General features: G+C 42.3%; 1 protein-coding gene across 30 annotated transcripts in view; it reads left to right on the forward strand.

The window, feature by feature from the left end:
* The window catches only part of ANK3 (ankyrin 3), a 284,745-nt gene that overhangs the window by 172,010 nt on the left and 90,533 nt on the right, over nt 1-22,202 (forward strand). For all 30 annotated transcript variants that reach the window (XM_031060737.1, XM_031060730.1, XM_031060744.1 and 27 more), the window contains exons 9-17: nt 2,744-2,842; nt 7,345-7,542; nt 9,280-9,378; nt 11,034-11,132; nt 12,400-12,498; nt 14,477-14,674; nt 15,171-15,269; nt 15,994-16,092; nt 19,725-19,922. In XM_031060737.1, coding sequence (XP_030916597.1) covers nt 2,744-2,842; nt 7,345-7,542; nt 9,280-9,378; nt 11,034-11,132; nt 12,400-12,498; nt 14,477-14,674; nt 15,171-15,269; nt 15,994-16,092; nt 19,725-19,922 — 1,188 coding nt within the window. The remainder of the gene's footprint in view (nt 1-2,743; nt 2,843-7,344; nt 7,543-9,279; nt 9,379-11,033; nt 11,133-12,399; nt 12,499-14,476; nt 14,675-15,170; nt 15,270-15,993; nt 16,093-19,724; nt 19,923-22,202) is intronic.

Here is a 22,202-nt window from a genome sequence, read left to right on the forward strand (position 1 = left end):
GGGACAGGAGGGCCTGCTGCTCCTGCCAAGGCTGGGGACAGGCTCTGGGGGTTGGCTCAAACTCTGACAAGCTCTGCTGAATATTTACATCACATTTCAGTTTTATTGTGCTTGGTTTCATCGCTCTTAGACCGGGTTAGAAGCTGATGCTCACTGGTGTGAGAGCTGTGTCACTGAGGCTGCTGTGGCTTTGGGAGACAGCCCAGGGGATGCCAGGATGCAGGGGGAATCCTGGGTGGGCATTGACAGGGAAGAGGTAGCAGGGGAGCACGAGGAGGCTGCTCTGTGCTGACCCCACGCTGCCCAGGGTCCCTTAAAGCCCTGCTGGTGGTGAGGAAACACACAGCAGCAGGAAGGCTCAGTCTCAGGGCAGTTTAGAGTCCAGTGTAACAAGATCAGAGAGCTACACAGGTACCTGAGTGTCAGCAGGGACAAGAAACAATGCTTAGGTCTCATATTTGTGTGTGTGTGTGTTTAAAAGAAAAGCTAAAGTAGGCAGCAGCCCCAGAGATGGGTGTGCAATGCTAATGGGAAGCTTGTACCTAATCATAGCTCCTCCTATTGTCCTCCTGGCTTTGCTGAAGCTGCTCTTAGGCTCTCTGGAGGGATAGATAATACAGATGATATGATTTATCATGTCAGTGCATACTTACGGAGTCCTTAATCTGCAGATTATTGTCATAATCGTTTGTAATGGTTTTTCTGAGCCATTGCAGGCTCATATTAAGGCAAGTTTGCTTCCTAATACATGTAGTAATTTTTATGCTTCACATGGTATAGTTTATGTGAACAGTAAATAAGCAACTAGAAAATCTCCTGACAAAGTCAGTGGAGTCTTGCTGAGCTCATAGCAATCTGTTTTAATCTTAGAATCTCTTTTTAAAAAAGAAGTCTTTCTCATCTGCATTTTAGATTACCCCTGCACATTTCTTTACCTGCTCTGTGTCAGGTGCCAATTAACTAAACCAGTGAATAGTGTAAAATCCGTGCAGCTAAATTATGTGTCTTGGAGTGTATTTGCTCTTTGCAGAGGGAGTCCTGACATCATGGGAACAATATCTGTAGAATGTGATAATTATAGGAAGCAAAAAGAGTGAACCATCTAATGTACATGGTGATCTCCAGCTCTTGCCTACAGGTCTGTAGTTGCCTGGCCTTGCTGGGTTTGGTTTTCCTTCCCATACAAGCTTTCCTTTTTTTTGTAGGTGATACTTTCATATCAAATGTTTGTGTCTGCTCAGTACATTAAATGCCCTCACCTGTGGTACAAGAAATATGCATTACCCATTTTAAACACTTCTGAAGCTATGGCAGAACATTTGCAACTCAGCTGAAAAATGCATCATTTGGGGGTTTTGGTATCTCTTCTCTTTGTCTTTACTTCAGTGTTTTGAGCAATTCATCTTGAATTTGTGTAGTATCATTTTAACAAGATGCACTTCCCAGTACTTTATGGGCTGAAATAGCAGGAAGAAGCAGAAATTACAATAGAATTGACTTGAGAGGTGTCAATAAGAACATTGTGGGCCAAGCTTCATTCATCTTGTGGGAACAAATGACTCCCTCAGTTAAGGGAGTTAAGTCTGAACCAAAAGATTTTTTTCGTCTATGTCAAAAATATATGCCTTACTTTAAGTTAAAGAACAGGCACAATGAGAACCATGCAAGTTGTAAATGGAAGAAGCAGGAAAAGTTTATAATGAAAATTCCTACCTGTTATCTTCCATAGGTTTATCAGGAGCAGGCAAAAATGTAGAAGCAGGAGAATGTAAGGCTCTCTGAACCACGTCCTCCCTCTCCCTGGCTGCCCTCCACACTTTGCAGGGTTTAAGCTGATATTCCAGTAGAGTTTGGTTTAGGAATTACCAAAGAAGAATAATATAATTCCATGAGAAGTATTATTAAAGAGGTGCCTTAATAATACTTGCTATCATACAGAAATGGAGGAGGAGTGCATGTGTGTGAAGAGAGTATGTGAGAAGGAATTTTAGATAATCCCTTGTATAAAAATGATGTGACACACATATCTAGACAATACAACATATGTGTTTTAAGAGCAGTGGAAGACACCAGAGAAAAGCTCCTTCCTTTGTGATTTGTATATGGAAAAACCAAAGTTTCTGAAAACTTTGACATCATTGTTTGCAACAGGCAATAGGATGTTGACTATTACTAAGCAAACTATTCCAAAAGGGCTATGGGCAGTTTGCCTTGACTCTAGGCCAGTCGTTCAGCTGGAGCTCACATAAGAACAGTCTGCACAGAGAGACAGAAGTGAATCCAACATACTTCCATCACCTGGGATTAAGATGCTTTTCTCATCTGCTGCGCACTTGTCAAAATCAGTGTAATAAAAAAGTCTGAGGAGGATTTTTTTCCCTCTCAGACTGACTGACTATCCACATACTCCAATGCATACTGACAAATGAGAGACCCACTTTTCTCCAAGCCATGCAGGCAAAAAGCACCTGAAGTGCAATCTCATCTTTTTCTTGCATGTGCAGTGAGGGCCTGGAAGGAGCCCATTGCACGAACACCAATGTGATATGGCTATTTACATGTTCAGAAAATCAGAGCCAGGGTGTGCTCTGTTGATTTGAACAAACAGGTTCAAGTGTTCATCTGCAGAAGAGCAGCGCCTTGCAGGAATTAATGAGCCTCCTGGGACATCACAGGCCTCTACAAAAGTGTGCAGGACTTCAGCATGTCTGACACTAATGAGTTACAACTCTGTATCCCACAGGATGGGCTGACCCCCCTCCACTGTGGAGCAAGAAGTGGCCATGAGCAGGTTGTAGAAATGCTGCTGGATCGTGGTGCCCCTATTCTTTCCAAAACCAAGGTAACTGATCCTCTTTCCTGGTGGGATAATCCTTGCACCTTTTTTTTTCTTTTTCCTGATGTAATTCTGTATGTCTCATATATTTAAGGGTTTGGCACTAACTTTCCTATTTCTTAGTTATTTAAAGTAACTGTGTGGGAGCTCTCCAAAGTGAATGCCGTATGTAGAGCACGTCTGCATATGTAAAATGTGTTAAATCCAGATATACAAGAAAAGATTTCTGTGCCAACCAAACAGGCTTGTGTGGCAACCCTATCCCTCAGAATTTCAGTAGCTGAAGAACTCTGTGTCTATCCTGGAATAAATACACGGTGATTACAATAAATCTTCAGCTTGTACCAATTTACCCTAAGGCTAGAGAAGAGACAAGAGATAAAAATAGAGCAACGTCCCTTTGCAGAGACAGCTCATATTTCCTAAGGACTTAGCCTGATTATCAGATTATCTCCTTTCTGTCTCTCTACAGTTTACCATGCAAAATTCTTCCTGGTAATTTCAAATCACCTGTGCCAGGGTGCGCAGATTGCTGTAGACCCAAGGGCTGGCATTAAAGGAGGCACTTGCCAGAACTCTGCAGGCAGTGGTCTCTGCTGTGCTGTTACTGCTGATTTCCAATCTCAGAGCAGCAGCCTGCTTTGCACCACTGCAATCCATGGCTTCCCCATTCAGGGATGACATTTGGGCTGTGCAGTTTGTTGAGGTTCTTTCCAAAGATAACCTTCCACTACATGTTTTTTTTTTCCTTAGTCTGTAACCAATGTGTTTCAACAACATTTCTTTTCTGTTGTTATTTCTTTTGTCTCTCTGTCATCCTGTCCTATCCTGTCTCAGCACCCTTCTATATTCTGCTTTTCTCCTCCTTCCTTTTTTTTGCCCCTTTACTGGATTATATTTAGCATTTGTTTGGGGAGGTTGGCACCAGCTTTCCTCTGCTCAGTGAGTCACTGGCAAGGGCTGTCATGGGTAATCTGACAGACAGTTTTCACCCATCCTCTGCATGTGGAATTTCCATGGGCTCCCACAGCCCTGGCTTGCAAGCTCCATGGGCAGGGGAGAACCACAAGGGGCTGTCTAGGACCCCCTTGGGCCACATCTGCCACTCTTGGAGCCTAGAGCTCATACTCCAGGGAGAAAGGCTCTTCCACCCTCTTGGAAAGCTCTTTTTATCACTTAGAGGAAAAAAACCAAACCCAAACCACCACCAAAACAAAACTGCAAAACCCCCAACCAAACAAAAAATCCCACAACAACAAACCAAAGGACACCCACATAAACATACACCCTATTTCTTCCATTTCCACCATTGTAAATGAAAACCTCTCCTAGGGAATTACACTTCTTTGTTGAGTGGATGTTGTATTTTCAGGTGTTACCCCTAAACTTAAGCTGCTGTTCAAGGACTGTAGGTTTTGAATTTGTTGCTCTTCCTGAGCAGACTCACAGAGCCTAGCCCAGAGTTCACTAGACAAAATCAGGCAGATTACAAGGGATAGTGGGTTAGAAATTGCCTAAGGCTGAGAGACAGACTGGATGTTGATCTGCAGAGGCTTATATAAACAACTTCTGCAAAATAAGAGCCTCCTCTGGAAGAGGGAAAGCTGTTACATGTTAAAAAGTGAACAGAAGAAAGTGCAGAGCTTCCTGCATTTCCTTCTGGTGTGTTAATTTTACCACTTTCAGAAGGTGAGCTAGGAAGTAGCTGTACCTCTGAATGGCACAAATGAATTCATTCATTTGGCACTAAACTGCAGTACTGTCCTCTGCAAAAATAAGTGGCTCCGTTCTCTTTAAATTAAGTCATATATTATTGGAAATAGGACACATCTTTGAAAGAATTTGAACTTCACAAAGTTTTCTCATGTTATATAAAACTCTTTCAGAATAATAACCAGGCTGCAGTTTGATAGCTATTTCCTGCTAGAGATGGTTTAGTGTAGTGCTGACCCTTTTTTGCACTGGGAGAACCTTAGATTTATTTTCAGGGAAGGTGGAGACCTAATGGATTATATGGGGGTTTCTACAGGCAAAATTGAAAGAGAATTCTAGTCCTGAACATGCCAATGATTTTGAATGTAAGAAATGATATCCCTGTCAGTAACCGTCCATCTTTTTTTAATTACTGGTTTTCCAGACTTTGGCTCTTTGTCTTTTTCTTTTCTCTCACCCTAGAGTTAATGGCACTTTCCCAGATTAAAGCTCTTTGACACAGCTGCAAAATAAGCTCAGAAATTTTATGTTTATCTAGTCAGACAGCTGATACTTTGTTTCATCTCTATGGTTCTGTTTTGTTCTGGGGCTTTATTTGGTTGTTTTAAGGTACGGTGTGACCTTATGGTCCTTAATGGGCAATATCTTTGATTAATCTTGAACTTTTTCTTTCCCTTTTAATATTTTCTTGGCAATCTTTAAAAAAACAGTAATGTAAGAGTATTTATAAAGTGGTTCCATCCTAAAGTACCAGATAATTTCTTAGGGTCATTGTTGGGCTGTCTCTCACAAGAAGGATGTGGGCCTGGAAAACACCTTTACATGTAATATTTTTATTTTGAATGTGGCATTGAAATATTGACTTGTGTAAGATTATACAGTATCATCAACTGCAACAGAACTAAGCCTGGTTTAGGGTATAACAAAAGACAATTTTCCAATTTTATTTTTGTCTTTTTTATCTTCTTCAGCATCCAGTCTTGTCTCTTAATTTTCTGTGTGAGGTCTGGCTAGCTGCTGCACTTCTCACATCCATGACAGATTTTTATCAAGTATTTTGCTGATTTTTCAAATTGGCTCTCTTTCTTCCTTTCTTTTCCATCCATGTCAGTCTTTTTGGTACAAATCTCTCCTATGAGGGAGTCTCATATCAACTTCTCAATCTCTGACTCCATTAGTAAGCAATGGTTTATTGGCTGTTACTGTGAAGAATGACACTTTTCACCCAAAGGATCTTTCTTATAAAAATGGAGCAGGAGGGTGTTTAAAGTTTCATGATTTTTTTACTCTCACCTCTAAAGCATCATCAGTTATAAACTGTTACCAGGAGGACTTGGAGACCAAGGGAAATTAATCTTTTTTGTTCTGCTGTTAACTACACTAGAAGACAGTGAAAACATTTAAAATGCCTTGTTGGTATGAAGCTTCCATGCAGATAATTGCTGTAGTAGCCTTTGGGAATGGGAGAGAGGCTTATCCAAGCCAACATAAATCACAAGTGAGATGCCCATGAGATAATCTTACTTGAAAGATGTTACTGTGTCCGAGAGTGTCTGTGTCTCAGCCCTGCCAGTAAACTGCTCCCCAGCTCTGACAGGATTCACCTGTTTGCTTTCACCATCCTGCTTCCGTCTCGACTTAAAGCATTGCTCCACGGCCTATTTCCACCTTTCTTTGGAGTTCTGGCTGTTACCACATGGCCGAGGGAAGGGTCTGTGTCGGAGCCCGAGGTCCCGGCTGGTTTTGCCTTTGCTGGCTGCGGTCACATGAGGGCACTGCGCCTGTGAGCAAAGGTTTGTGTTTCCCGATGCAGACACAGTGTGCTGGCAGTCACTTACAGCTTATAAACCATTGTGTGCTGCTACAAGAATAGATTCTGCACTCAAAACTAATTTTGGCATCAGAAGAATCGAGTAAAAAAAGCCCCTACAGCTGGAAGGAGGAGCTATGTACTGCTGCTAACAAAGGCTCTTTCCTTCTGGTGTATATTTTTAATCTTTCATCATGAAATACTGTCAGTCCTTTCAATTTTTGAGAATTTTCTCTCATGGTTTTATTCTGGAAATATAATATGTTTTGGCAGCTTGTTCACTATTTTAAACATGGCAAGACACAATTCACTGGCACATGAGTCTCCCTCAGGTGTTTCCCTGGTGGAACAGCTTTACCACTGCTGCTGGTAGGTCACAGCATGGAGGTTTTATTCAGAGATTTTTAGCCCAGTTGAAACTTCTGGTGTTTTACCAATGTGGACTGGGAAGAGTGGTCTCCAGAGCTGGATGATGTGGTGTTAAGCATGTGTACAACCCAAATTCAGGAAAACATGAGTGGAGGGATGAAGGAAGGCTGTAGTGTTCGCTGAGGGATGCTCTGACCTGTGCTGTCATGCCTGGTTTATACAGGTCACATTTAGAGTGGTGAGTTTAACTCAGCTTTAAAAACCAGCAAATTTCCTGGCTGGGATGTTAAGAGTCTCAAAGTGCTGTTCCTCATGTACCTCAAGTAAATTGAGCAGCTTGTCTGAGACATGCTGGTGGAAGGAAGCTGCATTTAGAGCATGGCTGGTATGTTATGACAGTTTTTCAGTGTGGGGCTGCTTACAAACTCTAACCAAACAAGCTCCAAATTCTGGAGTAAGAACCCCCATCCTTACACTGAACATGTTAAGTTTATTTTGGGTTCTCTCTGAGCTTGTAAAATTCTTCATACAACAAACACTCCCAAGAACGACGTGGAGGAGTTTCCCTTCTCTGAGCATCCTCTAACCCATCCGTGCTGGGTTTGTCTGTTGGCAGAATGGTTTGTCTCCGTTGCACATGGCAACACAAGGGGATCATCTAAACTGTGTTCAGCTCCTGATCCAGCACAACGTGCCTGTGGATGATGTCACCAATGACTACCTGACTGCGCTGCATGTTGCTGCCCACTGCGGCCACTACAAAGTCGCCAAGGTTCTCTTGGACAAGAAAGCTAATCCTAATGCCAAAGCACTGGTGAGTACACAGCAGGGTGCTGTTCACAGCCAAACATTCCTGCAAAGTTGTGCTGGGACTTCCTGGGAGTTGTTTTCTGCCTGCTGATGGCTGACAGAGAGGATGGGCTGTTATTGCCGTAGCCCAAGAACAAATGCTCGAAGTTCAAAGTGTTGATAATGTACCCTGCAATCAGAGAAGACCTTTGCTTGCAGACAGCCAGCAGTGATTTATGAATTTCTGGTGTAACTAGAGCACTTTTGCCTCCTGGTAGGTTTTTATGATTATCAGTAGATGGAACAGCTGCAGATGTAACTGCTGTAGTTTTTGGTATGGAGAGAATCCTTATTTTCCAAGTGTTTGGACACAAAATAATCAGTGATGTTTGAAACATCACTAAGTTCTCAGTGATGTGAAACAGTAAAAGGTAGGAATGAGTTACATAATGAGTATTTGTGGTATTCTATGTCAATGGAGTCATGTGCCTTTCTACTTTAGAAACAACTTCAGCAGCAAAATACATTAGTGCAGTTAAACTGCACACAAACAGAATACATTAATGCCTTTTGTTCAAATTGCAATCTCAGTCCATTCTATTTAAAATGTCTCTTTGATTTGTTCTTCAAGAACAGTTCCAAACAAATTTACATTCTGACATGAACTGGGTTGATTGGTCTCACAGCCTGGTGCTAGCTCACTCAGCTCCTGAAATGTTGTGTGAGCTCCTGAAACCCTCTCGAGCCAGGTGGGATTGACTCTCTTGGAGGCAGCACAGGCTCCATGGATTTCCTTCTCTCAGCCCCTGTGCTTTTTGTGGCAGATCAGCTTGTATTCAGGTGTCTGTGGTCAGCTATTAGGATATATGGAATACAGCTGAGCTCACCCTGGGCATTGTGCACTGCCAAGGAGAGGGGTGGGAGCTGCTGCACTGGAACAGACAATGACATAGACCTCACATCATGAAAACAATATTCTTTACTATATGGCAGGTAAAAAAGGATAATTCTGATCAGATCTGAGGGACCAGCTCTGCCAGTTGTTTTCAGAATGTTCTGCAAAGGCTCTTTTGTACCGAGCAGCATCAGCATTCAGTGCTCTGATGTTGCTGTACCAATCGTGGGTGCTCTGGACAGCCTATTTCATTTCCTGATTTACTTTTGTTCTGTGGTATCATCTCACACTAAATAAAATGATAGTTCTAATGTTCATCCCACTGCACACATCTTTTTTAAAGGAAGGGGTGAAATACTTCTAGTTGCAGTAAGCTGACAGGGAATGAATGGGGAAAAAAACCCAAACAAACAAAGCAAGTAGTAAAAGTAGTTTAGAAGATGTAAATTCCAGAGCCTGTAAAAGGTAAGTGCTTTTTTTACCAGCATTTCTAAAAGGTCAAAAGAAAAACAACCAAAAAACCCACCCCAAATTCCCCAAAGACTCCAGCAGAAAACCCTAGCCCGGTAAAAGTGAATATGGTAAGCAAAAAAGAAGGGTTTGACAGTTTTGCGCGAATTGAGATTTTTTAAGATAAATTAATTGTTGGAGTGGGCAATATATTTCATAATTAAAACTGGATATATGAAATAGATCTTTATCATCTTATAAATGTTTACTTTCTATTACATGAAAAATGTAGTATATCCAAAATAAATTTGGGAGTTGTTAATTTAAAATGGAAAAATTTATTTTGTGAATTCCATACTCAGTTCTATTTTTTAATTACATGAGGGCATCAAAAAGTGGGTTCTTTCTCATTTCCAGAATGGTTTCACACCTCTTCACATTGCCTGCAAGAAGAACAGAATAAAAGTAATGGAACTTCTTCTAAAGCACGGTGCATCAATTCAAGCTGTAACTGAGGTAAGAAATGGTCTTTCCATGCTTGTCTTTGCTTTTCTTACAAAATTCATTGCCTCTGTATTGATTAATATTTCAGTATTTCTGAAAGAGCATGGACCAATTAACTCAACAAGTATTTTCAACTAGATATTGTGAAATAATAAAACTGAACAATAAAGTCAGTTGCCCTAATGAGTCACAAATTTATGTTGGGATTATAGTGAGAATAACAAGTGAAATGTAACAAAAATAACTTCCTAAAATCTACCATTTCTGCCAATTTTCCTTCTGTAATTTAAGGCCTTAAGGATGAGATTTGCTCTGTTACAGATATTGAGGTGAAGACTATGCTTCACTCAAGTCCTGTTTTAAAAGGTGGTTTAATTCAGACCTTTTTTGGCTTTCCAAAAAGAAGTTCTATTCTCCCACCATCATGGGACATCACAAATCAGCTAGACAGAAATCAATATACTCTCACTTCAGTCAGCATGAGATAGTCTGCACCCAGTTCTTGGAACAATTCTGAGGTTGATTGAGTACCTATGGGAATTTTTACCTCCATGTATGTATATTGTACCAAGTTAGGAGGGGAGCAAAAATCACATGTATGAATATTTGACCACTGTGGAATGGACCATGTTAGAAAATGACAGGGAATTCCATGGATTAAACAAGGTGCAATGGGGAATAGTTCATCTCCATAAAATGGAGTTTGATTTAATGTGTGTAGGGTTGTTCTAATTATTCAGCAGCAAACCATACAGATCCCTTCCTGGCTTGCTTGAGGAAGAAGAGTCTGCCCTGGCTACAGTTCATGTAGCTCCAGACTAGCATTTAAAAACTCTAGAAGCATTTACTGAATTGTTTGAAACAGGTAAAACAATTTACACACTTGGCCGGTTATTCTGCCTTCCTGCTCATGTTTGCTGTTCTGCATGAGAAAGGAAGATAAGTGCTTTCCTCACTTCTACCCTCTGGGATTTGTATATATCTGTGGGGAAGGTGCCTAAACCGTGGGGATTTCCAGAGATCTACTGAGCCTTCTCCTGCTCTTGGTAGCAAAAGGCCCTTCTGGACGCTCTGGCTGGCTGTTGGTACAGCTGTGAGGAGGCTTTAGGGTGATTCTGCGTGGGGAAATATTAACTACTGATTGGATTTTTAAAGCAAAATCCTTGAGGTCATGCCCTGCTGAATGACTCCTCCCTTTTTTCCCCTCTCCTCCTCCTCTCCCTCTCTTTCTCTCCAGTTGGGCTCTCATATCTTGTGTAATGGGTGCAGATTCATGATGGTGATATTTCTTGCGCAAGCTGAACGTTTCAAAAAGCCTTGCCTTAGTACTAGGAATGCTTCTATTTTTTTTTTTTTTTCATGTTCCAAGGCAATATTTAGCAAATGCCTAATCTTAATCTTGCTTAGCTGTGGTTGATTTTGTTGATGAAGAACTGCTGAATTCCTAGAACATTTATATATTTGCTCGCTAACCACACTCATAGGTGTTCCCAATCCTGTGTGCCTTTCATTTAAGCATATGGATATGGTTTTAAGAAGATAAAACCCTCTCAGAAGAGAAAGCAGCTGGGTTTACTCACTTTAGAAAAATTTATGTTTTCCCCATGATGTTCTTGAAAAGGTATGTGGAAATAAGCATTTTAATTGAACTTTGGTCTGTTTTTCAGTCGGGCCTAACTCCAATCCATGTTGCTGCCTTCATGGGACATGTAAATATTGTATCACAGCTAATGCATCATGGAGCATCCCCCAACACTACCAATGTGGTGAGTCACGGGCTTCCTTTCAGCAAGGCAGGACTGGGAATGAATGTGTGATAATATCTGGGAGCAGTGCTGGGATGGAGTGCCTGATTCTGCTGTCCACCACCCGCCTCCATAGCACCTGTGGCTCCTGCTGCAGTGCAAAGTGCAAGTGGCAAAGTGCAGCAGTCATGGCAAAGTGCAGCCTGCTGACTCCTACTTGGGAGATGCTTGGCAGGTTGAGGAAATGTCCAAGGGGGCTGGTCCTAAGCAGGCTCTAATCTCTTGATTTTCTGAAGTAAAGAATGAGAACATACTGTGGCTTCTCAGATGTGATTTTTGAGGTCTGTGCTTGACCGTTGAGCACTGTTTTCCCAAGACCCCGGGGGGTCTGCCATTTAAGGCAAATTCAACAGATTGCAGCAGATTGTGGGGACATATTGCCTGTGTCCATCCAGCCTCCTCTGCTGGCTGTGTGCTGTGTGCCCCAGGGCTCCCAGGGAATGTGTAAAAACTGAACTTGTTCTTAGATGAGATATGTGAAAGTTGGGAAGTGGAAGAGAAGCAGAAGCATGTTGATCCTCTTTATCAGTTTGGCCTCCTTTTCACTTTCCATACACAGGTGCAGCTAGAAGACAGTATTTTGTAAAAGTCTTCACCGGCTGATTCTATTAAATTATGTAAAAATGCAGCACCTTTGTTAATTAGCAGATGTTTGTACCTAAAGACACATTGATACCCAAAAAGGTAGAAACCACTTTGCCTCCTGAATTGTCCTGGTTTCCTTGCATTTGTCTTTCATTAAGTCCATGAAGCCTTAGATGAGTGTACTCAGTAATGATTTTTTTTTTTCCTTCTTGGTCAGTCGCCTCAGTGCTTGTCAGATTACAAATTATAATAGGGGCATAAGGCATTATAGAAGGAAAGCCAAATACATGTGTGCCTGAATATACAAAATTTGAAATACATTTTTTACTAAATTCAGGATATAATTTTTAACATTGCTAATAAAATGCTAGTAATATAAAAATTGCCCTGTCTCTTTTCAGCAAAAAATAATGACAAAGGCACTACTGAGCTGGGAAACTGACCCTGCAATAAATGGCTTTGCAGCACACAGTGTCAGGTCAAATATTGATTTAATCTTACATCTTACAGACAGCTGCAGCAGAGTTTTTTAGTGGAGATCATTCTGAGCTGGGTCCCTGGTATTTCTGTGTTTGTGAAGCACGCTGGTGTTTGTTCTCCCTGCAGTGTGTCTAACTCTGTTCTGTTTTTGCTCTGGGTGCAGAGAGGAGAGACAGCACTGCACATGGCAGCCAGGGCTGGCCAGACTGAGGTCGTCAGGTACCTGGTACAGAACGGAGCCCAGGTGGAGGCCAAAGCCAAGGTGAGGACATGGCCCAGGTGGAACAAACCTGCATGATCCCTGCTGGGTAAAGCAGGGACTCACATTCATCTTGGCTGTGTCGTTTGTGAAGCCAAACCTTTGTGGTGCCCACTGATATTTTGTTATGTACCCTCTTGCTATAGCCATGAGTGATCTGTAAGAGACAAGGCAAAAGATGTCAGGTGGATGCCATCCCAGTTTTTAATATAAATTATCATGGGTTTGAAGAGTTTTCTTTTGAAGTAGGATTTGAGGAGGGAGAGGAGTTCCTCAAATCTGCTGTTACTTCAGCAGAACTGGAAACCCTTGGCTTCTGGTGTCTCCTGTCATGTCCCTAAAGCAGCAGCCTATATGTATGTAAAAATAGTTAGACTTCTAAAGAACACCACCTAAAGGAAGGAGGCACACTGAGGGGATGTAGCAGAGGGCTGGAAAGAAGGAACAGATCCTATAGAAACAATTGCAGTTGAGGAAGGTAAGGGTGGAGGAAAAAGAAATGGTCAAGAGGCATGAAGGAACATGCCAAATTATGGAAACCAAAGAGTTCCAGGAAACAGGCAGGGCAAGGTGATAAATGGGTGCAATAAATAGCAGTCTTAATAGGTAAACTCAGGAAATATTTTTTCCCCAAATGGTCATAAAATGGATGTAGCCTAAAAAAAACCAAACTGTTTTTCATTGTGAAATTATCTGTGAATTGGGTCACAAGTAAGTTTGCAGTTGAGATTATCTACTTATAAGGAACTCTGACTAAATATTTCTAGCTGATACGCTTTATATCTGCAAGGAGCCTGACAATAGAACTGATTCATGTGGTTTGTAAATCTCCAAAGACAATCTTGAAGTGAACAGCTCATGCTCAGAAGCAGTCATGCAAATATTTTCTGAGTAAATTCACAGAATGATTTAATTTGTGCAAACTGCCATTGCCTGTGATCAGTTTGTTATCATAAATAACAACTAAATGCACGCAGTAGATTATACACCAGTGCTAACATCAGCTGTGAGAAATTGTGGGGAACAGGCACAAACTGGAATCATTTAAGAACCACAAAGATGCTCCCCCAGTCAGGGGAGAATTGCCCTGCAGAGGAGCAACATTTATATCCTGGCATGCTCCCATCCTAAATCCAGAGGTGTAAAATCACTTTTGTAGGATGGGCATGGGCAGAAATCTCCCTTGCAGAGAACAGCCCAGAACTGCAGGACAGTTCTCAAAAGGTAGGAAATTCAGCAGGGGAAAATGGGGAGAGAAAGATGCTTGGTCACACTGTTGTGATAGTGTGCTTAATCCAAAGATTCTACAACAGAGAAGGGGGAGGACAAAAATACAAAACCAAATATAAGAGGTGGGAAATTACCTTCTAAACGCTCAGAACAAGGTCACAACACCCTCATATTTTCAGTGAAGGAAAAGAAATAAACCATGAGATTCATGACAGGGCAACACCATACTTAAAACTATTCAGATTATTGTCTTCTGAATGAGAAGCAGAAAGTGACAATTCATTTCTACACCAAGCTCTGTCATCAGTTACACTTATGGAAAATTTAACTGCAAAATTCCAATCAGTCATTATGATACTTTATGCAAGTTTGCAGGTAATAATTGATTAAGCTATTAAATGTTGCTGTGAAGTATAAAAGAGATCAAGATGTGAGGAACACAATTATGCACTAGCTTTGTTTTCAGAAAGGCCTGCAAAGCAAAGTGAGGCAAATCCAGACAAGGAAGAAAATTGATCAATTTATTAACTTCTATGGGTTATGTCACTGTCTGGAGTATTTTGTGATGCACTAACAGAGAGCAAGGTATCTTTGTGACATGACACAGAGAAAGCCAGCATGCAACATTCCCCAGCTAAGACCTCAGCAGAATTAACCTCGTGTGCAATTTTGAAAAGTAACAGAGTGTGGGCAGTCCCAGTGTGGGGGGCAATTTTCTCATGCATGCCTGTGTTGTTCCCTGTGTGTTTAGGATGACCAAACCCCGCTGCACATTTCTGCCCGCCTGGGCAAGGCAGACATTGTGCAGCAGCTGCTGCAGCAGGGAGCATCTCCCAACGCAGCCACCACGTCAGGCTACACACCCCTGCACCTCTCTGCAAGGGAAGGGCATGAAGATGTGGCTTCTGTTCTTCTGGATCATGGTGCATCTCTGTCTATCATCACCAAGGTGAGCGAGCTGCAGGAGTGGCAGAATCACAGAGCACACCTGCAGCAAGGGCTGCTTGTGAATTAAATGCTGCAGGAGTCATATGCACATACAGTCTAAGTGTGAGCTACGTTTATTAAAAGGGTACAAAGCTTCATGCTTTTACCTCAGGACCTGATGTTTAATACATCCTAGTGAGCAGGCATGAATTTTCTTGGAATGGAAGGAATGCAGGGCAGAAATTCCAGGCGGGTGTTGATAGACTTGCCCTTGGGTCTTTGGTAGTGTGAAGAAAGGAACAGACTCTTCCCTTGTTTAAAGTAGATAGTGCTTTGCCTTGCAAGGGAAGGGCCTCCAGACCCCACAGGGCAGTTGGGAATCTGCAGACTTGCTGCCTGTACTCAGGACTATGTAAGGGGGTGGATGGAAGCAGCTGCATCCTTGCAGATCAGAGACAAACCTTGTTTGCCCTGAGAAAGAGCACCCAGGGCTGCTATATTCCTGCTTTCTCTTACAGAAAGGATTCACTCCACTACATGTGGCTGCAAAGTACGGGAAAATCGAGGTAGCCAACCTCCTGCTTCAGAAGAATGCGTCTCCTGATGCTTCTGGAAAGGTAGGACAGAAGAAACCACTGCCACTTGCACAGCAAATATCTCAAACCAGATAATAATTTATTAATGTCCTCCTACTTATTTACCATCACACTGGTATCCACAGCCTGGGTTTAGCTGGAATTTGTTTCACGTGGTATTCCAGTCCCTGCTGGGGCTGCCAAGAGCCAGCAAACTCTTGACAAAGTGACTTTTATTGTCATTAATTGACAACAAAATGATGGGCTCTGTGTTCACATCCAGGGGAATGGAGACAAACCATTCCACTGTGTTCCTGCCCAGAGTATTTACAGTCCTTATCAGAGTATTTGGGTAGCTGGCTCTGCTTCCCCAGCTCTCATGATGGGGCAGGGGGCAAAGGCCAATAGGACCTCAAGCTTTCTAAAGCAGCCCAGCTTGGATTCTTACAGATCCAAGGGGCAGTTTGCTTATCCACTGCAGTAAAAGGATAACATTGCCAGGGGTGTGACCTCCTTACCCTGGGGGCAGCACAGATTTGTGCTTCTCTGTTCATCTTCCCTGGGAAAAGCAAATGGGGCTTTCACAGCTCGGGAAGGATTTCCAAATTTGTTTCATTTTTTGATTCTAAAAGTCCCCCAAGACTCTGGATACACGAATGAGTAACAAATGTGTTTTTTCACCTTATCTACTGGAATTTTCCAGACCCCTGAGTTTCCCCTGGAGAGGGTCTGTAACAGCACTTGTTTGTTCTGCATGTGTTTCTAGAGCGGTTTAACACCACTGCATGTAGCTGCACACTACGATAATCAAAAGGTGGCCCTCCTCCTGTTGGACCAGGGAGCTTCACCTCACGCCTCTGCCAAGGTACAAGTACTGGCCGCCCTGGGGAGCAATACCCAGGCTTTTTATGTCACTTTATTCCCTGTCTGCCCCTGTTCTTTCTAGGCTGTGTATGTTTGTAGTTACAGGAGGCTCGGTGACCTTGTTTGTTAATGTCTCACGTCCACATAAAGCTGCTAAGAATAATCCTGCAGGTGAATAAAGCAGCAATAAAAAAAAAGCAATAAGGATGCAGAAACAGTTTAAATCACCAGTTTCAGTCTCAGAAAATACTGAGCCTCGCTTTCATTTGTCCAGCCTCTTCAGTAACTTCTCCAAGCTAGCCAGCTTTGTATCTTTGCATCTTAAGATCTGTGCAGGGCAAGCCTGGGGTTGAAGCCCAGCTATGCAGGGATACTTCTGTTTGTGCCACAGGATGACATCTGAGGCCAGATAAGTTTCTCAGCACAATATATGTAATTATTCATGTGCTTCACAAAAGTATTTCTAGCCCAATGTAAATGGACTGGCAAGAAATAAAAGCAGTCACAGCCCTGCTTTGTAATTTACTGTAGGCAAGACAATGCCTAGTGTAAGGTTTCAGAGGATATGAAAGAATAAATATGTAAATTTATTCTGTTAGTGCATAAAACAAAGAGAATTTAGAGAAGCTTAAACTATTTCTTTTGTGGATCCCAGTTTTAAGTGTGGGATGGATAAATACTATAATCAATCAGAATATAATTGATATTTGAGCAGGAACATTAGGTAAAGCAGGATGGAAACATATGTAGGTTAAAGCGGATTAAGTGCAGTGTAAATACCTCATTTGAAACAACCCAGACAATTTCCTTAAATCTGCAAAAGAAAAGCCCTGTGGAGAAAGGAGAGTTAATGGAAAAGGCAGTATTGTGGTTAGATGGGCATTGCTCCTTGATTGCCTTCCTCTCACACATGGCTGAGTGCAGCCATACACTGGAGCCCTTCTGCATGGCTGCAGGAGAGGATGGAGAGGGGGTCCCAGAGTTGGTAGTGCAAGGAGGGGGAAGTTAAATAAACACGGACTGCCAGCAGCACAGTTTCGAATCAATGCTGTCGATAGTGGCGCTCTGCCAGAGCAGTGCCCCGGGGGGCAGCCAGAGTGATCTCTGATCTTTCACTACTGCAGCACAGCACTCTCAAATGCCACTGGGGGGAAGGAAGGGCCTTCTGGAGAGGGTGAGAAGGCACTGACCCAGTTTTCACTGGAAGAAGCTGCCAGTGGGAGCTGTGCATCCTGTAGGGACAGGGATTGCAGCAGCCCCTGCCAAGGGCTTGGGAAGTCCAAACAAGGTGGAAGCCCTGCGGACTGTGGTACAGCATGGCACAAACCCATGTGTCAGGTCACCTCAGCTTCCCCATCTGTAACAGAGCAGTTCTGCAGCTGCTACTTCAGGCCTCCAAGTGCCAGCTGTAAGTGTGCCTAAAAGAAAGCATTTGTTAGTGCTCTGCAGCAAGTGAGCCACGGCAGCAGCCAGCACAGCGTCAATACTAAACAAAATTAACCATAACATGTTTGTTGCTTCGGGCACCCGCTGTGCACTCATCCAAAAGATGATGTTGGTAACAGCAGATGATTTCCTGCACTTTTTGTAAATGTGGTCCAGTAAATAAATGTTATGTCATATCTCATCACTGACTCCACAGTTAGTTCCATCAGTGGTTGCCTTTCCTGTGACACTACTGTCTTTAACACTGATCTTAATTTAAGAGTGTCTCATTAGCCAAGCCTAGCAAAATTTGCCTTGAAGAGTGATAAGTGACAGGGTATGGGAAATGAGCATGTCAGAGTCTAGTGCTGTGGTACAGTTATCCTGATGAACCATTCTTCTCTTTCATAGGCAAAAATTGTGCCTAATTTCATGTGTGGCTTATCCCTAATTTGAATTTAGCATCCTCTTTACAGTGCCTTTTTTCCTTGCCATGCCATCCCCAAGGCCTTAGTTTTCCTCTTTCCTTTCATCTTTAACCCTTTTCCCTTTTTCCGCTCTTTTCCCTGGCAAACAGAATAACCCAATACCCTTCCTTCTGAACTTCTCTGTTTCCTTTTCCATCTATGCATTGTGACAGAGTGCTGCCCTTTTGAGGAGAAGATGCAGACTGGGACTGAGCTGAATTTCAGCTTTTATTTTTCAGCTCTCTTTTTGCCTTCTCTTGGCAACCTGCTGCTGTCCATTCCACTGAATGCAGTATATACCCATTTCTGAGGAAAAGGCTTGGAAACTACATTTGTTATTTTATGTAATGCAATATGAGCTCCATTTCAAGGAGTTATGTTTTAGCAGATATGCAGGATTTAGCATGTAGTATTTAGGATTTAAAGGTGCTCGTGTGGCAGTGGTTGTTTTACATGGCAGTATCCTGCAGGAAGTCTAAGGGAGAGGATTATGCTTGTTTTTCCTGAAGCACTTTATCTTCGAAGTGAAAATTCAGTGGCCATGTGCTTCCTTTATTGATTGTGGCACTGTGTTTCCTGAATGTTATTTTCAAATTCCTTCATATCCAAGATCTGAACTGAATCTGAACTCAGTTTGGAAGGTTACAGAACCTTTTCCACATGAAACTAGTGCTGTGCATCTCTTGCTGCCAGGTTCCTATTAAAGCTCTCTTGTAATCATTTGTGAGCCCCCATCTATTTATTCCCTGCTCATACCTGCATTGCTTTGCATCTCTTCCTTTTTAGACCAGCCCTGCTGCTGTGTGGGTGCAGGGAGGAACCCAGCCAGGTGAATGCTTTGTGCCTTTAGGTAGATTTTATTGGGATGGGTAATCTGAGATGCAAATGGTACTTATGATGCCTTACAAAAATACAAAATGGTTTATGCAGCTTGGGTCTCATCCCCCCTGGCCTTGTCTCTTATTCAAGGCAGGAAGTTCTTGACTAAACAGTCATTGCAATCAGTGTCAAAAGCTGGTCCTACCTCCATCAGAGTTTTGGTATTTGTGTGCTGATCAGTTATTCTTTATATCCATTTATCTATTTTCTGCCTAGCTGTCTCTTTTAAGAGTTACAAAATTGTATCAGGCAATAGATGCTGCATTTTTATTTTTAGTAGTGGGCTCCCTGGGTACACATATTGGAAGGAATAAAAAGATAAGGAATGCATGACTCTGAAGTTATATGCTTCAGTTTTTCCCTTGATCTGAATAAAACCAGCTTGTCAGTAAGGTTTAGTGTAAATGCTGCAAGAAAGGCCATATTTCATGTGCATGATGCTTTCGTTCACACTGGGAAATGGGGAAAAAACCCCAAACAATAACAGCTGTTCTGAGTTATGAACACACATCCTGCTCTTCTGTTTGTTAAAGATTTTATGTACATTTAAGGAAAAGGAGCAAATGTCTATGAAACAAAACTCAAACTCCTATTTCTATAGATTGTCTTTTCCTGAAAAGATATTTTTTTCCCAAATTTGAAAATTTACTTCAGAATCCTCCTCTTTGTAGCAATACTTTAAAAAAAAGAGATTGCCTAAAGGTCAGATACATTGGTTCATACAGCTTGTTAACATTTGACTGAGTTTGACAGAATTTTTAGGACTAATGGCATAATTACTCACAGAGTTGGGGAGGTACAGCAAAGTGATTTATCACCCTGTGGAATGAGCAGCTCTCAGTGAAGTGCTCTCTGTTGGCAGAATGGTTACACCCCCCTGCACATAGCTGCCAAGAAGAACCAGATGGACATCGCCACCACGCTGCTGGAGTACGGCGCGGACGCCAACGCCGTCACGCGGCAGGGCATCGCCCCGCTGCACCTCGCCTCGCAGGACGGCCACGTGGACATGGTGTCCCTGCTGCTCGCCAGAAACGCCAACGTCAACCTCAGCAACAAGGTGGGTGTCCCCCAGCCCGGGGTGAGGCTGTGTGAAAATGGGATGAGGAGGAGAGGGCCCTGCAGTGACGTTTCGCCCCCTGAAAGGCGCTGCAGGTGTCTGACCACACATCGTCATCTCTGCTAGCAAAGAGCAGTGTGCTGTGTCACACTGAAGGGACCTTTGTAGTACCCAAGGGTTGGTGATAACTCATGCTGCAGTGGAATTTATCAATCCAGCATTAATTTATGCTGGTCTGCCAAAGCATGGCCAGAGAGAAAATATCTTCTTCCCCACAGGGGAGCTGTGGGGCTGGCACCCGTCATTTATCAACCTCTAGGAATATGCCTGCCCATTTTTCAAGTGTTACATGTGTAATTGTAATTTCCTTTTTTTTTTGTATTTGTAATTTTTTTTGTAATTGTAATTTCCCTTTTTTTTGTATTTTTTTATTTGTAACATTTTTAGCACGATAATATTTTATGACAAAAAAATGTAACATGTACCAGCAAATGGTAACAAATATTACTATCTCATGGTAACAGCTGACTTGTTCAGGATGGCGACTTTTTTTAATGGGATAATAACAGCAACTTTTTCTGGGATTTTGTTCTCTAATATAAGTGGTTCTTCCTCCCCAGGGTATGTTCCTTAGCCCACAGTGACTTTTGGTGTCATTTCTCCTGGTGATAAGAAAGGAAAGTTGATGTATTTTAGTTTATGTGTGAATTCATAGGCCATTAAGTCTGCTCTATAGTAATGTTTCTAGCAAATGTGCAGCCTTAATTCATTAAATGCCCCACTAGACATTGTTATTTGACGTTGTCAAGTGCAGTTTCAGAATGGATTTATGTGGCTAGATTAGGCTATAGAAATTTTTATTCATGGAAAATGTTTTTTATTCTCAGCAGGTAGGAAGAGTCAGTATCCTCTGAGGCAGCGGGTGTTCTGCACAGGGCTGCTGTGTTTTCCTGCTTCTAACTTTCCAATTTGATCATCTGTGGGTCCTCCTTCAGAAAGCTTCTCTTGCAGATGTGGATTTTTTTTTCTCCACAAGTCTCAATTGTGTGGGGGCTTATGCAGTATCCCCACAGGGAAATTTGCCATGTACATGTTCTGCATCCATTGGCTATCCCATTTTGCTGCTGAGGCTAATACAGGGAGCATGATTGAAGTGCTTGGCACATTGATTCAGTGCCAGCAGAGGTTAATTACCTGCAGCATCCAGCAATCTGTTCAGTTGTAATCTCCAGTTTCTCATTGTGCTGGTAACACCGCCTTTGGGGAGTAATTCCCCTCCGGGCTCTCTCAGGGATGCACATTTCCTCAGAGCACAGCACCTCTACATTCAAAGCCAGATGTTCAGAGCCCACTGACTTCTGAGTTTTGCAGCTTTGCAATGGGAGTAAAAAGAGCATTTATTTCTTCAGGACCCACAGCATGGTTTGGAGGTGAATACTCAGAGCCCCCATACTGAGCACTTAATCTTTTTAGAAGGTTTGGCCATTACTATCCAGGCTCCATTAGGTAATTTATAGTTGGTTATTGTTACATATTTGTGTCAGTGAGCCACCTAAGCTATGTTGTCATCAGGATTGCATCTTGGAGGGAAATGCAGTGGGGCCATCTCAGAATAACTGGCCTTGTTAGGGAGGGCACCATGGATGTGGGTTTGGGCTCAAGGGTGGGAAACTTAGTGAGTGTTCCTGCCTGATGTGACACCTGCTACCACTTGCTCTTCTCTCCTTGATACTGTTCCTGTAGGAGCAGGAGAGAAAATTAACCATCATTTGCAAGGAAGGGATATTCTTTCTTGTTCCTAACAATATCTCCTCAGCAGATTGTCTCTCCTTCCCCTTTCCTCTTCTACCTCTTTTATGTGGCAGAAGGTTGCATAGTTTTCTGAGGTTTTAAGGATATTTAGATATTGAGTTTTAAATAAGAAAAATTGCTATCAGTATGCATTTTCTATCAAGTCTGTATATTCCCTGAGCAGAGAGAAATGGGCCTGATCTCAGAGAAATGCAGTTTTATTCTTTTGTGTTTGTGTCTGAAAATGATCAAGTAGAGGAGTAAAAGGTAAGGATAAAACTGAGTGATTGTAAAAAACTTCCAGACATGTAAACAATGATTCAATATTGCTTTTAAAGTCTGACTCATTGTAGGGAAGTAAATTAGGAGGGAAAAAATAATGTGTGACTTTCCCTTAAAGTGCTCTAATTTGCTATTTCACGTGTAACACTGCATGGAGAAATGTTCCTTGTCTTAAAGAAACATCATCTTCCTGGCTTTTGAATTGTA

This window comes from Geospiza fortis, unplaced genomic scaffold (assembly GCF_000277835.1).
Source record: "Geospiza fortis unplaced genomic scaffold, GeoFor_1.0 scaffold92, whole genome shotgun sequence".
NCBI classification, from domain to species: domain Eukaryota; kingdom Metazoa; phylum Chordata; class Aves; order Passeriformes; family Thraupidae; genus Geospiza; species Geospiza fortis.